The 15,341-nt window shown below is 43.0% G+C and overlaps 1 protein-coding gene across 1 annotated transcript in view; it reads right to left on the reverse strand.

Annotated features, from left to right (window-relative positions):
• Positions 1 to 436: 436 nt before the first annotated feature.
• Positions 437 to 15,341, reverse strand: part of LOC137432951 (sorbin and SH3 domain-containing protein 1) — a 446,359-nt gene continuing 431,454 nt past the window's right edge. The window contains exons 25-27 of the mRNA XM_078783773.1: positions 10,162 to 10,217; positions 6,646 to 6,752; positions 437 to 4,206 (exon numbers count right to left, since the gene is read on the reverse strand). Coding sequence (XP_078639899.1) covers positions 4,145 to 4,206; positions 6,646 to 6,752; positions 10,162 to 10,217 — 225 coding nt within the window. The 3' untranslated portion in view covers positions 437 to 4,144. The remainder of the gene's footprint in view (positions 4,207 to 6,645; positions 6,753 to 10,161; positions 10,218 to 15,341) is intronic.

Raw genomic sequence — 15,341 nt, forward strand, 5'->3', positions numbered from 1 at the left:
ATGAGCTCTTCCAATAACCCCCAAAATGTAGGCTTTCCACACATCTCCACTCTTTTGTTCCACTTTTCTCCCATTTGTGGAACCTTCTTGCAGAGACCATTTTATTGAACTATTCTTTCCAGGATTTCAAACAGATGGCGCAACACCATCCCAGGTAAAAACCCATCCCTACTTTAAGTATTTTCTTCCCTCATGAACTCGACCAAACTCAACCCTCTTACTTGCCAGTAAATGTCGACCCCAGCGCCCCAAACCTCACTCTTCTTTTGTTGTTCCCACATCACCCTGTTTCTATATCCAATTGTGCCTCCAATGTCACTGTGTTACCTCTGTCTCCTTGCCCTTCCATGAACTTCCATTGTGTATCCAAAAAACAACAACAACAACCAATCGAGCCCAAATATGCAGGAGAATAAATATAATACAGAATAACATGAAAGTTACTTTAACTTTATTCAATAATGCAAATATAGCAAACAGCAAGAAGCATAGGATTTTGTATAATTACTCATACATTTCGATAATATATCTATTTCACACAATAAACCCATACATTTCAAACAACCGGTTATGTAGATACAATAGCTTATCTTTGTAATCAAAGCAAGAGTTAAGATTTCGACCAAATTATTTGTGTAATAAACCAGGGTGCCAATAACTATCACCTGTTGTAATTGTATCGGCACGTGATTCGCACGGTATCGTTTCATTGCTGACTCTAAGACACACAATTGATAACCCAAAATTGATAACCGGATTGCCCCGTATCAGGTAATCGTTTATGGGAACAATAAGCTCAAGTTATACTTTCGCAATTTCAAAATCGAGAGAAACTGTCAGTTTGAAAATGTTTCCGCTACATGAAACCGTCCATGTTCAACAGTGCATACCTTTCACTCTCCTCTCCTGTTGGGGAGAAAACCAATTTTTTTCTTAAAGAAAATGAGAGCGATTAAAGCTTCGGAAATGTAAGTTTACAATATCTTTTTGATTTTCACTTTTTCATCTCACTTGAGTGGAAAGGTATCTTTGAGTGTACATAAAGTGCTTTGCGACATTTTCTTTTGTCGGTGCCAAAAGCAATGCCATTTTCGCCGACTCTCCCTATCTCTCTCTCTTCTTCACCTGTTGCTTCAACCTCCGCACTTTCCTTCACAGGAGCTTTTTCTTTATGCCATCCTGGTTATCAATAGAAAAATCTTTCATTACATTTACCCTATGGTTTGCTTCAAACCTAATCTAATCGTGGCGAATCGCCTTGTAAATAAGAAAAATAAATTTTGATAATTATGATTATTCCTTTAATTGCACATTGAATATGCTCCTATAAACGACAAGAAGAGTGTCTCCGAGGTAATGCACCACAATGCATTGTCTTTTTAGGCCGTTCTTAATGATAAGCACCAATATATCAGAAAACACCATTGGATCCAGTGGCACAATTAGGCATTGCTGTCTGATAATGAAACAGGGGAAAAAAAGAAAAAAGAAAAAAAAAGAGCAAGAATTGTAAGAAAATAAATGTAATAAATACAACTTAGAAATGGTACATTCAAAGAGCAAAGATCCTTTGTTTTCCACATCTTTCTTCACACAAGAAAAGTTAGTGTTTTCTTCCCAAAGCCAAGACAAACTGATCAGCTTGACAAATACGGATTCGAACTGTTTAATGTGCGGTTTTGTGTTACTCGAGAACATGATGAGATAAGTGCCTTAAGGGGAATAAAAATCCGAGTCTGAGACGTGCAGGTTTTCGAGCCATTTGTCTCTTACCGGCTTCAAGCAAAATGTACGAAGCAATGGAACGAGTCCGCGGTATAATGTAGTGATGCTTATGGCACCACGAGCTTGCGCGGAAGGCTTCCAAGACGTCTCTTTAACTGTGCTACGTGATTGGCTGAGGAAAGTTTCCTCGGGTTGGATGGTCAAGCTGCAAAAGGCCTAAAAAGTTTCAAATCCCACTTTGGAGGTCCAATTACTCCCACATAATGATTCTGAAGTGTCTGTGGTGATATATGTGGTGCTTAGAGTTATCTTGGTCTCGAGTCAGAGTCTTATAAAACCAAGGACCCGAGTTGTCGACATGGGCGTAATATTATGAACTTGACGTTGGAAAACTCAGTCTTAAGATGCGGACTTTGTCCTTATCAACCAAGGAGCTTGAATTGGTGAATCGATGGACAATCAACCTTCACACAGTCACTACCTCCTATAAATCGGCTTCAGAGAACAGGAAACATGACCAGGAATAAATCCTGCATCTACTGTTATAAGCTAATGGGAGTGTTTGTTAAAGACTTGAGTGAAATGTGAAGAGGTTAGTTGGAAGAGGAATCTTCCAGGGTATTACTCCCAAAAGGGAGTGTGTGAACAATGGTCACATGGACTATCCTCACAAGTTCACATTAACAGGTCCTGGACAGTGCTATTGCAGCCTCAATGGCTTAAACAACAGGACAGGGTGGTTAATGGAAACCTTGTGGGATTTAAAAAACCCCTGTGACTTAAAGTCGAAGGATGCTGAAAACAAAGAAAGAAAAACCCTTCACTGGTAATGACACAGGGAAGCAAAGGTAGAAACAAAAGAAGGAATGGAAAAGGAAGTTAGAAAACAAGAAAATCCAGCAGGAGTTGAGTGTATAATGTGTTATTTCTACCATATTGATCAACCTCTTTGGTGGTGCAGAGAGTAAATTTACCTGCACATATTTAAAACTGAAGGTAGCCACACAGATGACCTTACAATGGCAGATCAAAAGCTTTATAGGCAAATGCATATTTCCATCGTGTCAAAATCGACGTCGACAAGCTCGATCTGCACCGGTAAAAAAGATATGTGGTGGCAGTATTGCTTTGCAGGAACATATTGAACAGGGTAGCATTGTCTTCTTCTTCGTGATCGACCGACCTCGTGCCCAATGCTGTCCTGAATGCTGCACGCAAATCATATACGTTCATGCACAGGTCATGCATTATTGAAAAGGGCAGTTGATTACAGCGTTCCCTGAGCAGCCAATTAGAGTAAATAAGCCACTGGCAATGACACACTCCAATCAACCAACACTCGAAAACGTTACTATTGTAGCTTTGTTTTAAAACCGAAAACACTGTGTTGTCCAATTGATAAGCAAATGGGTGCGAGCTCTTGTGAGAAGAATGTTACCTTTTCTGCACAATACGGGCGTCGTCACCTGGGCTTCAGATGATCATTGGGGGTTTGTACGATCTGGGATAAAGTATTGGAAGAGGTTCTAAAGCTGTTAACATCAGGGGTCAAAGTTATCGGTCGTAACATTGCACGTTTTAAAAGAAGTTAATTTTTCTCAAAAGAAGTTGATTTTTCTCAAAAGAAGTTGATTTTTCTCAAAATAAGTTGATTTTTCTCAAAAGAAGTTGATTTTTCTCAAAATAAGTTGATTTTTATCGTGTTTGAAAACTACATGTTGAAAATCTGCGGTATTTTAGGATTCGGTATATTAGAATAAACAATGGATGTGGAAAACCGTGTCAGATCCAGCAAGATTGTTATGACAAACCCCAATGCTGGTTCAATAATGCATTTTTAAAAGGCACAAAAAACAAAACGCATCATATAATCTGCATAGATACATTATGCAGCGTAAATAATCTGCTAAATCCTTGTAATTAACAACTTTTCTCTATTAACACTGCCATGAAACATTCTTAAAATGTCGCCTCCCACCCCTTTACTCGAAAAAACGGCCATCTTTATACAAACGCATTTGGCACAGCAGAAACTCGATTATCCGGAACAGAGTTGGAACCTGACAGAGCACGAGTGAAAAAGTTAAATAAGACTTTTACCTCCATCGTCGTTTTAGCACGTCCATGCTGTGCAGAGAATCACACTAAAGAAAAACAACAACTCAATATCGCGGATAATCAAAGTGTGAATAAATCCAGGTCCCATCACAAGCTTCGCAACTACAACACCAGAAATCCCACCTGGCCAAGGCCCCAATAATCTTCCGCTCCGTAAGGATAAAGCTGGATTGACAGATTGCATGCTCAAAGAGTACAGTGCAGTATGGATGAGGCAGTTGGGCCTATAATATAGGCCTCAGCTGCCTCGGGCAAGGCCAAGCAGCATCCTGAATCTGATGTGGTTTTGAAAACACTTGTTCTAGGGGTGCTTCACGTAGTTTCCCGGGAAGGTACCAAAGAGCCTCGTGCGCCTAGATGTGCCTGCGTTTCAAGAAATAACACAAAGAAAGCTGTGTCAAAAAAACCCCATTAATAAACCATAAAGTATGCAAAAATTATGAGCAGAGTTCAATAAAGTTGTACCCAGTGTACCCAAGTTTAATATTTTTTTTCCCTTTAGAAGTAAATGTATATGATTAGGAAGAAAATATATAAACAAGAAGACATCATGCACAGCACAATACTTGAAAAACCCCCCAAAAAAGTTGCCATGGATATATCAAATTGTCCATTTCATTAAGGGGCGATTGACAGACAGACAGAATGAAAAATCAATCATAGAGCGACACTTGGCAAAACAGATCAAAGTAGAATGACACTCAGTAGAGAGCATACCTCCACCAGGCTGAACAGTTTATGTGTTGTACCTCACTGATAGGCTGCATCTGAACCAAAATCTGAACCAAAAACTCAAATCCACCTGGTTTTGTCATAACTCGTCCACAACTTTTTGAGATATCATGATATCTATTTTTGGCCCTATCTCTCAGATTTAGAAACTAGGCCAATGTTGACCTTGTGACCTCAGAAAATAATTGATGGTTGAATTCAGTGAGCTGATATGCAAATCCTGTTCAAATTTCAAGTCAATCCGATGAAAATTGAAGATTTTAGAAATTTGGCCGATGTTGACATTTTGGCTGATGTTGACCTAAAAAATAATTGGGAGTTGAATTCAATGTCCAAATGTGCAAATCCTCTTCAAATTTCAAGTTAATCGGCTGAAAATTCAGGATCTTAAAAAGTTGGCCTATGTTGGACCTTTTGGCCTAAGTTGACCTCAAAAATAATTGGCAGTTGAATTAAATGACCAAATGTGGAAATCCTCTTCAAATTTCAAGTCAATCGGATGAAAATTGAGGATTTTAGAAATTTGAAAAAAAGGGGTTGACCTTTGGCCGATGATGACCTTGTGACCTATGTTAACCTCAAAAATAGTTGGTGGTTGAATTTAGTGAGGTGATATGAAAATTTTATTCAAATTTCAAGTCAAACGGATGAAAATTGACAATTTTAGAAATTTGGCCTATGTTGACCTTATGGCCAATGTTGACCTCAAAAATAGTTGGTGGTTGGTTTCAGTAAGCTGATATGAAAATCCTGTTCAGATTTCAAGTCAATTGGATGAATATTGAGGATTTTAGAAATTTGAGAATAGTGGTTGACCTTCGGCACATGTTGACCTTTTGGCCTGTGTTGATCTCAAAAATAGTTGGTGGTTGAATTCAGTTCGCTGATATGAAAATCATATTCAAATTTCAAGTCAATCGGATGAAAATTGAGGATTTTAGAAATTTGAAAAAAAGTGGTTGACCGATGTTGACCTTTTGACCTCAAAAATATATAGGATTTTGTCGGACCACGAACTCTACCATTTAGTGGTTTCGTAAAAAATCGGTTTTAAATTGTGACCTGTATAGTATAAGTATAAGTATTCCCTGCATATATAGTATATACATGTACAAGTGAATAAAAAAACTTATGCTTAATTTAAAAAAACAATGTAGGGATGACAAACTACAGTCTAAAAAAGGTCCTAAACAAGATAGGGATGATATTGGTTTAGACTTTAGAGAGTAGCTAACAGTATTGCCATCACATAATCCCTACATCACTGCCTCATTTACACTTCATCAATTATTGCTTCAAGCTTCTACAAACACTCCACTGGATACAACAGTACTTGATTACTCCTGTAGTGTAGACACATAATGAGACTACATGATCATCAACTTTTTACAACCTGCATGGACAAACTTCTTACAAACGCTACTTTTGATGGCGGAGGTAAACAGAAACACACAAACCGAAGCGATCAACATACTTGGCGAAAAAAAAAACAATTGCCAAGTAATAACGCACAAGACCAACCCAATATACTTGAAAAAATCTTCGACTTTTATTTTTATATACATCTTGTTATACCAAGTCTGGTGCCGGTTTAACCTTTAAAGTGGCTTAACAACCTAGGATCCTGAGTTTGAGCCCCCTGTCCTGCCGTTAGCCGTTAAATAACTACAGGTGGGTTGCTCTAGCGCTGGCCTGTCATTCTTCCAAGGTCAGCAAAATGAGTACTAGCTTACTGTGAAGAATGAGCCTTTTGAGTGTCCTGTTTTCGAGTGGCGACCCATCCAGGATTGTGCACCTTAGCCAATGGGAAACTGCCTCGGCAGGTCTGTGCGTCTGAAGAGGCGAAAGGAGTGGCTCTTCTTCTTCTTGTTATACTATTTATTTGGCATGTCTGGAATTATATTATTGATATCTCTCATTTAATATTTTGAGCACCCCCACATAATTTCAGCGATTGAAACCTAAAGGCTTGACGATACAATGTCGACTGATACGACACACGGTAGTATGAGTATTTGGTCTGTACATCACACCAATCTTTGAAAATATACAGTTGCAAGAGGTCCATACCAACAAACCATCCATCATCGCACTTCTCCATGACGTCAACCACATCGCCCACAATCAGTTCCAGCTCATCTTCATTCTGAGGTTTATAATTGTACATGGCCTGGAACCTGCAGACAAATCAATCTTTTAGAACAAACCCGAACAACACAGAAACAGCAGAGCACTTTTCTGACACTGCTCTGGTCATTTCTGTAAAACTTAAAATAGATACCACAATTGCTTTTCCAAATGTAAACAATGGTTTGCAAAGAAACAACCAACTAGAACAGCACTTTTCGGCGTTGAGACGTCGACCGATAAGCCTCTGTCCACCTCATTACATCATTATACATTATACGTACCAAGTTTGATTTAAATCCATTCTGCTGTTTGCAAGTACGGTATCACGTTTTGACCAAACATGAAATTTGACCTTTGATGCCAAAATATCATCAGTTCATCTTTGCATCATAATATATACTTATACCAAGTTTGGTCAAGATCCCATCACTGGTTCACAAGTTAGGTCTGTAACAGAATTCTCACCTAACGGCACCTCTGACCTTTGACATTTTTACACCATAGGGGCATTTCCACGGTTACTCACATTACATATACATATATAGATGCATTACTGTAATGTATTGTAATGTGAGTAACCGTGGAATTGCCCATAATCTGATCAGTTCATTTTTGCATCATTATACATACTTGTACCTGGTGTTGGGCTAGCGGCTAGGGTGCCGGCTTAGGATACCTAGGATCCTGGGTTCGAATCCCGGTCAATCGCTGAATTAACGCCAGGGGGGTTGACTCAGCCTGTCATCCTTCCGAGGTCGGCAAATTGAGTACCAGTTCACTGGTAATTCCCTGCTTGTCGTTAAAGGCGGCAAAAAGGGTTGGCGTCAGGAAGGGCATCCGGCCGTAAAACATTGCTTCAAAAAGGGGACCGAAAAACAACAACAACCACAGTTCCTGAAAACGGCCAACCCCCGCTTGCGGGGAAAAATGGCCTCTAAAGGTGGTTTTTATACATACTTGTACCAAATTTTACTTAGATCCCTTCAGCCATTCTTAACCCTAACGAGACTAGGGATGGTAGGGAGGAGGGGGGAGTAAGTGGAGGGGGTGGAATGGGAGGCACTTCCTCGACATTTTTCGCTAGTGGAGGATCTGGGGCAAATTTATTTTGTGCCACGGCTAATAATCCCCCTCGTTTGCATCAGGGGTCACTAACCGCACTGTGCACATTTACAGAAGAAAATCGTAAGTCGTTTCCCCCATTCGCAGTCGGGTTGGAAGGGTGCGGGGAGGTTGTGCCCATGACCTAACACTGGGTACGACCAAAGCGTATGCAAAATTTGGTGGAGACCGGCCCAGCCATGTTTTTGTCTGTGATTTTCAGGCGTACACACTCACATACACACATACAGGTTAAGACGTTGGGAATTGTGCAACCCGTGGTCAGTGGATTATGGGTGAAGGAAAGGCAGATTGGTCGACAGCCAATGCACCTCATGTCGAGTGGCCAACGGTGACTAAGGCAAACAGGACGGAAGATTTCACAATGGAAACCTGATAAGTTGCAGAAGAAATGTAATTTAAATTTGCCAAGGTACTGGCTCTGATGGATCCCAAGCAGAATTCTTATATAATCCCAAGTGATTGATGATTGTTATCATCAAGGATCACACGAGATTGTTACTTTATACGAAGTAGGTGAGAAATGCAACGTCCCTGAAGCAACGTTCTGTTGTTCCTTCGTTGTCTCTCGGTCGTTCCAATACAGGTCGTGTATTGTATGAGCATTCAAGATGAGTGATGCGCAGCCTCATCACTTGATTAATCAATTAGATCGGGATAGTCTCTTCAAAAGTACTTATTCTTGATACTTTGGCATTGGATTCCACCCAAAAGAAAAAAACTTTTCTTCCAGGGCGCTACTTCCATTGGAGGAGCCGAAAGCCACACGGATGGGCATGCAAAAGACATGTAGCTTTTGCTTTTCACACTCCAGAGCAAGTGAAAATACACGTGTACCATTAACTTTTGGGCTGACAGGAGCACCTAGACCCTAGAGGTATCCATGCTCGCCTCTGAGCAGTCCATCCTGGGTTCAAATATGAGCCGAGCTATAAACTGTCATCCTGGTGTTTCGCATGCAGGGAAATGCATCAGTGTGTGTCGTCCGATGGATGGGTGCTAAACCCGGCGTGCTGTCTGCCAGCATCAGTTGGTGGTTGTTGAAGATCCCTTGGCATCCTTCGGGAAGAGTAGTGTTACGTGATCCTCCCGGTGACTACCTGGTCTCGGTGACCCCCGGACCGTGAGAGGAACTCCGCCAGAAAGATCTATGATTTATACGCTTTCGTAACGCAATCAATATGAATTTCAGTCAATAAGAAACCCCACACCAAGGATCCGGAGTAATCAATAATATATTCCCTGAGCAATCAACAACCATCAACAATCCACAATCAATATTACGAAGATGGCCATCTTACATATGTGTCCCCCCCCCTGTCCCCACTCACGACCACTTGGGTCACTGTCCCTCACAATGTCTCTCTTCTCCGCACACAGGCGGTTGAACGAACCCCGGGCGGACGTGCTCCAAACGTGCACGTCTCGTACCGGGGACAGCTGCTGCAGCGCACACCTCCTTGCCAAGCAACGGGGAATAACCAAGCGCAGCTTGCAACGCGCGCGAGGCCCAAGGTGCGACCCGTACGCGTCCTTGTAGACGGTGAGGCGAACTGTGCCGGACGCTTGGTTCCGTGCACGAACCCACGGCGACTTGACGTGTAAATGGGTAATTACCCCGCCCAGGTAACTCCTCTCGCCAGACGGGCTTTCAAACGCAGCGTTCCCCGCTGCTCAATATCGATACCGCTCTTCTCGGCGCTGGGCGAGGAAGAAGAAGAGAATCGCCGCTTCTCCCGGACCTCGTGTCTTTTTTCTTCTGTTTCCGGTCTCCTTTTCCCCAGAAGGGCTCCTGACCCTTTAATCACAACAACCTTTAATCGACTACACATTAATAAGCAAAGACCTGAATAGTAATTCACATAAATCCGTAACAGTAGCACATGCACCTGCAACCTGAAAATAATGCAAATTCCTACTCTAACCTACAGGGGGCACAGCCCCGCTCTGAGCAATGATGCAAATCAGAATAATGAGCTGCATATGAAATGAAAATCAGCATTACCTTTAAGATACACGGAAGTACACCTTGTCACATTTTACATAATGTAGCAGAGAAAGTTAAATGAGCACCGCAAGAGTAAGCGGATAACACTATGCCAAATCGTGAATTTGCGATTTTCACTTTTCTTTAGTGAATGAACCTGTTACACAAACACAACCAAAACCAAAACCATGCTTGATTGACATGTACAGTCAAAACTCATCATTTTAACTTAACTTTATAGAGTGATGTAATTGTTTAAAAGGTCAAGGCCATAAATCTAGCCACTTTTAGGATGCACCCAATACATATGTTAAACCTATGGGTGTACACGTGCGTGTCGAACTCACGGTTCTCCTCGAAGCTCAAAGCCGTCAGGAATACGGATGGGCTGCTGGGCCTGAGGCTGTCGAGAGATGATTGGGGAGGGAGAAGGAGCATGAGGAAAGTCCCGTAGTGCAGGCCTAGCCTTTCCAACATCTCGCTCATGTTGTGCCCTTTCCATTTCCATCCTCCTACAGCTATATCCTTGTTCCTTTAACCTATAGTTTGCATTGTGCTCAGGTGGAACAGTCAGGTCAGGCTTTTCTTCGAGTGTACCTCCCTCTTCAGGCCGCCGTGTCCTGCAAAAGTAGATTGTCTCGCAAAGTTTATAACTATAGCCTGAGGGTGGAATCTCAGGCCTTATCATACCAGGCTGAGCCAATCTAGTCTGATACTGGTGCAACTGTGCAACGCTCGTTTCATAACCCGACTGGGAAAGCCTCGCTTCAAGGACTCGGTGCTCATAGCCTGGTGCTGAATGACCTGTTTTGGAAATGGCACGCCCATACCTACGTGGAACTGACTCCCTCGGATGAACAATTGCAAGTTGATAATCTGACTTGCTTGGATAACTGGATGGCGACTGGGAATCTGGTTCTGCTACACCTCGCCGATAACCTGGCATCATGAGTGCACGCTGGAAGTTGGCTGTCTGGCTTGGAACATAGCCTTGCGATGCAGAGCCACCAATATCATACCCATGTCTTTGTGCAGCAGGCACGGCTATCGAGTGTCGATAGCCTTCATCAGCAAAAGAACACTGGTAGGCAGTGTCCACAAGAGGAGACCGAAAAGCCGGCACGACAGGAGCAGCGGGTACCCTGTAATCTGGCTGCCTGCTTGTATGCCGCCGTGGCCCATAACTTGGCTCAGTAAAACCAGCCTGATAAGATGCATTGGGTCCAGTGTTACCTCTGACTCGAACGGAGTTCTGAAATCCATCTACTCCGGTGCTTGCCCTCATTTCAAGCTCTTTTCTTCCTGCCCAGTAATCAACAGCAGCCAGTGCTGCCCTACGCTCACTTTCTCGCCGTTCTGTCCAGTAGTTCACAGTGCTGGCATTCCAAGGATAATATTGTGGGCTTGCCTGCTCAGGAAAATAATTGCATTTATCTTGCGGGACCAAAGACCCATCGTTTCGCAATGGAAGCCCATATTGCATATTCCTGTCCCCAGGCACGTAATCTGTGCTACTTATTTCAGGATAGAAATATGGCCTTGCTGATTGAACACTGCTGTAGCCTCGCCTCTGATACTCCCGTTCAGGATGGTAGCTGATGCTAGCTCGGCTTGGTTTATATCCGTGCACAGAGTAGTTTGGTTGGTATTCAGCTCCAGGGCCTGTCCAGCCAACTTCTGCCTCGTAGGGCTCAGGGCAATATGCAAAACTTTTCCTGGACGATGCATTCATCCATTCTCTCTGACACTGTGGGCCAGGAGTATGAGGTCGAGACATTCTTCTAGGGCTGCTCGGATTGTAATGCAATCTATTGTTATCAGGCCTTGGCCTAACAATGGGCACACCCTCAGATCCTCCCTTATAGCTGGGCCGATAGCTCACACCTGGCCCGAAAGAACGAACTTCATCTGTGTTCAGCCTTGGCACATAAGGCTGTGCAGTCCTTCCTGTTTTTGGTTCTCTGCTGGAGAGCCCAGGCCGGTAAAAAGGCCACGTGAGGCCTGGTTTCTGGTCAGGCTCTGTGGTCCTTTGCCGGTGTTGAGGCGACACATGCATAGGTCTCTGCCTGGGTTCATACTGCTTTGCAGGGTATCCGTGTGAGGAAGGCTGCTTAGCTCTGTAGAAGGGTGACAATTTGCTGCAATATTTCACTGATTTCCCTGCAATTTGTAATATTTCATTGCAAACAGAGGACTTTGAGCCCATTTTGCCCAAATTAGTGTGTGGGTTAAGCGTTGGCAAAATGTGGCCATCAGTTGTGGTGGGGTGTGATGCGAGTAACAGACCGGGCCAATGGCCATCCGGCAGAAAAAAAGGAGTCCAGAGGAGCGTGAGCGGAAAAGAGAAAGGACAGAAAGGAAGCAGGTTAGAGACACAGCGGACAAGATTAAAGAAAGCAGTAGCTTAACAGTTAGTAAGCTTTGTAGGAGTACACAAAGCCAATTTGACCTTTAAAATACTGTGTGACCCCCCCACTTTCCACTTTTCTCCCCAAAAAAGCATTCCGTTACTCAAACTACCAAACAATCATTTCTACCATTAATTAAATACATTACAGCAATGCCATGCCACAGGATTGGGAGATGGCAACCTTAACCCCCGTTAAGTGTTTTCTGAACTCTGATGAATGTCATCGCTTGGGCAAACGCAGCAAGTGATGAGTTTAAATTCAATGAAGCACTGAAATGGGTTTCAGCCAGGGTATTTAATAGTCTATTAAAATCAGGATTGCTTATTAACATTTGAAACCATGGAGCAAATTCTGCACATTGTTCCTTCATCAATAAGTGTTTTCATTCTTTCTCCATTTAATGTTTGGAGCAGTGGAAGAAGTTTAAAATTATACCAACCAAATCTTAAAAATCTAATGTTTGTAGAAAGGTAGATGGTTAAAGGGTTAGGAAGTTGTCAAAAGTGAAATCGATAAACATCTATGGATCAGCACTTCCCCCATCCCGCACCATGATGGATCAAAAATGGCTCCATGTGGGGTGAGTGACCAAACTTATCCTGTAGAGGGCTCTGGTGTGATATCTACAAATGCATGTGTAAGATAGGACTCATACAATATCTATCAGAAGAGAAGGCGTTGCCAATATATCTGACCAAATAGCAACATTTGAACTTGATGATACTTTACAGATACATCTTATTGTGCATTTAGCTGTGTGTGCATTGTCAAAAACACTTCAGCTAGACAGGGCTCTTTCAAACTGCCTTTGCTAGTCCAAAACCGAATTCAAATAGTCTTAACATAATTTTCATCATTTAAACGAACAAGGGGGCCCGTTGGTGCGTGGTACCAAATTTTCATTGGTCTTCACGGCCTTGTAGCACACCTGCCTGCTGGACTCATGGGGTTATTTTGGGTCCACTGGGTCTTTTGGGTCGTCGGGGACTTTTGGGTCACCTGGGTCTTTTGGGTCGTCGGGGACTTTAGGGCCTTTTGGGTCCTCAGGGACATTTGGGTCATCTGGGTCTTTTGGGTCCTCGGGGACTTTTGGGTCATCAAGGACTTTTGGGTCATCTGGGTCTTTTGGGCTCTTGGGGACTCTTGGGTATTTTGGGTTCTCGGAGACTTTTGGGTCATCAAGGACTGTTTGGGTCCTCGGGGACTTTTGTGTCCTCAGGGACTTTTGGGTCCTTTTGGGTGGCTTTTGGGTCATCAAGAACTTTTTGGGTCCTTAAGGACTTTTGGGTCATTAATGAGTTTTGGGTCATCTGGGTGTTTTTGGGTCCTCGGGGACTTTTGGGTCTCAAGTGTTAAAGGGTCTTCCAAAGTCTAAGGGGTCTCAGCAGTCTAAAGGGTTGAAAGGTACATTTGAATAGTACACAAATAATTAATTAATTAATAGACGTACGTAACAAATACACACAAAACGCATGACTGACACACACACATACACACACACACACACACACACACACACACACACACACACACACACACACACACACACACACACACACACACACACACACGTTCCTATCAAACAACACACAAGATAGCGGAAGTAAGATAGTTATGCCACCTCCCTCTTGCCCGGGACGGAGAGGACCAGGAGCGGTGTCAGATAAATTATTTTTAGCCGCGTCGCAGACGCTGGTCATAGAGTGCCCTCTGCTGTTGTTGTTGTTGTTGTTCTTCTTGTTGTTCTTCTTGTTGTTCTTGCAGAGAAGACAAAACCTCAAAGCTCCACCAATTCTGGGAACCATAGCTCCACCCATTTTGGGAGAGGCTTCATATAAACAAATATCCACCATTTTATTAACTCGCATAGCTTTGAGGCCTGTTTTGTAGGCCCGTGGTGTCTTCCTCTCTCACACAGTTTTATTTCAAATCAAATTCGATATATCATTTCATTTTTCACAGTCGCTAACATAGTTTTAGACTCGGTTGAAAAAAAACGGGAAGAAAATCCGATGAAAGTTGCCCTTTATAGAACGAAATGAATTCTCAAAGGCCTGTAACTTCAAGTCCATTGAGATATATTTTTTTTAAATCGCGGCATGGTCAGTCATACACCGCCCGAAATAACAGACGGGAAAATGCCGAGATATATATATTTTGTTTAAATCGCGGCATGGTCAGTCATACACCGCCCGAAATAACAGACGGGAAAATGCCGAGATATATTAAAAATTCGTCCATTTGATGACAATCGTCACGATGAAATATTTAATTTATATGTCGTCACAATAATGTGGAGAGAGGAGCATAGCTTCGTTCACGTGTCGCCACACACGGGAAATTGCCGAGATATATATTTTTTAAATCGCGGCATGGTCAGTCATACACCGCCTGAAATAACAGACGGGAAAATGCCGAGATATATTTTCACTTTGCACAAAAATAACATCAAGTAATCGAATCAATAGGAATGTCCTGTGCCTATAGCATCGACGTTATAGGCACAGCTGCATCTAGGCATTGTGTAACATCGACGCGGCTTTTGTTTTAATTAAAACTTTTTGTACTTGTTGAAGACAGTAATGACTGACCTGAGAGCGTGAGCTTTGATAGGATGAGATGGTGATCGGTGTCGGGCCGTTAGACGTGCATTTGGGCAACCTGGCTCGATAGCTTGGTGGAAGTTGTGGGCCCTGTGCTGCGGGGTGGGAGGGCCTGGGTTTTGATGGACCTCCTTCTGTGGGGCTCCCTCTGTTAAGAGGGAGGGAGAGCGAGGTTAGATCGAGGATTTGTGCCATGTAAGGCGGCTTTGGAGAGGCACGGCAGCTTTGATGGGGCGGAGAGCCTTGCACTTGGCGCCCGAGGTCGCATGCATCATCATGGGCGTGGCCTGGCATGGCCACTTGCTGGGTTTCTCGAACTTTGTCATGCTGGGAGTGAGATCCTGGGATTTGATGACTCACTTTTAAGCCATGTCATGCCTGCAGAAAACTGAGCTCTGTAAGATCCAGTAACAGGCCAAATACAACAGCTTCGTGGGTGGCTTTGGTGCGTTGAGGGGTAGGCTCCCGTGACTTGATGGGTTTTGCCGGCTCTGGCCTGTCCAGGAGGACATG

Source organism: Myxine glutinosa, chromosome 8, assembly GCF_964187855.1.
Source record: "Myxine glutinosa chromosome 8, kmMyxGlut1.1, whole genome shotgun sequence".
NCBI lineage: Eukaryota > Metazoa > Chordata > Myxini > Myxiniformes > Myxinidae > Myxine > Myxine glutinosa.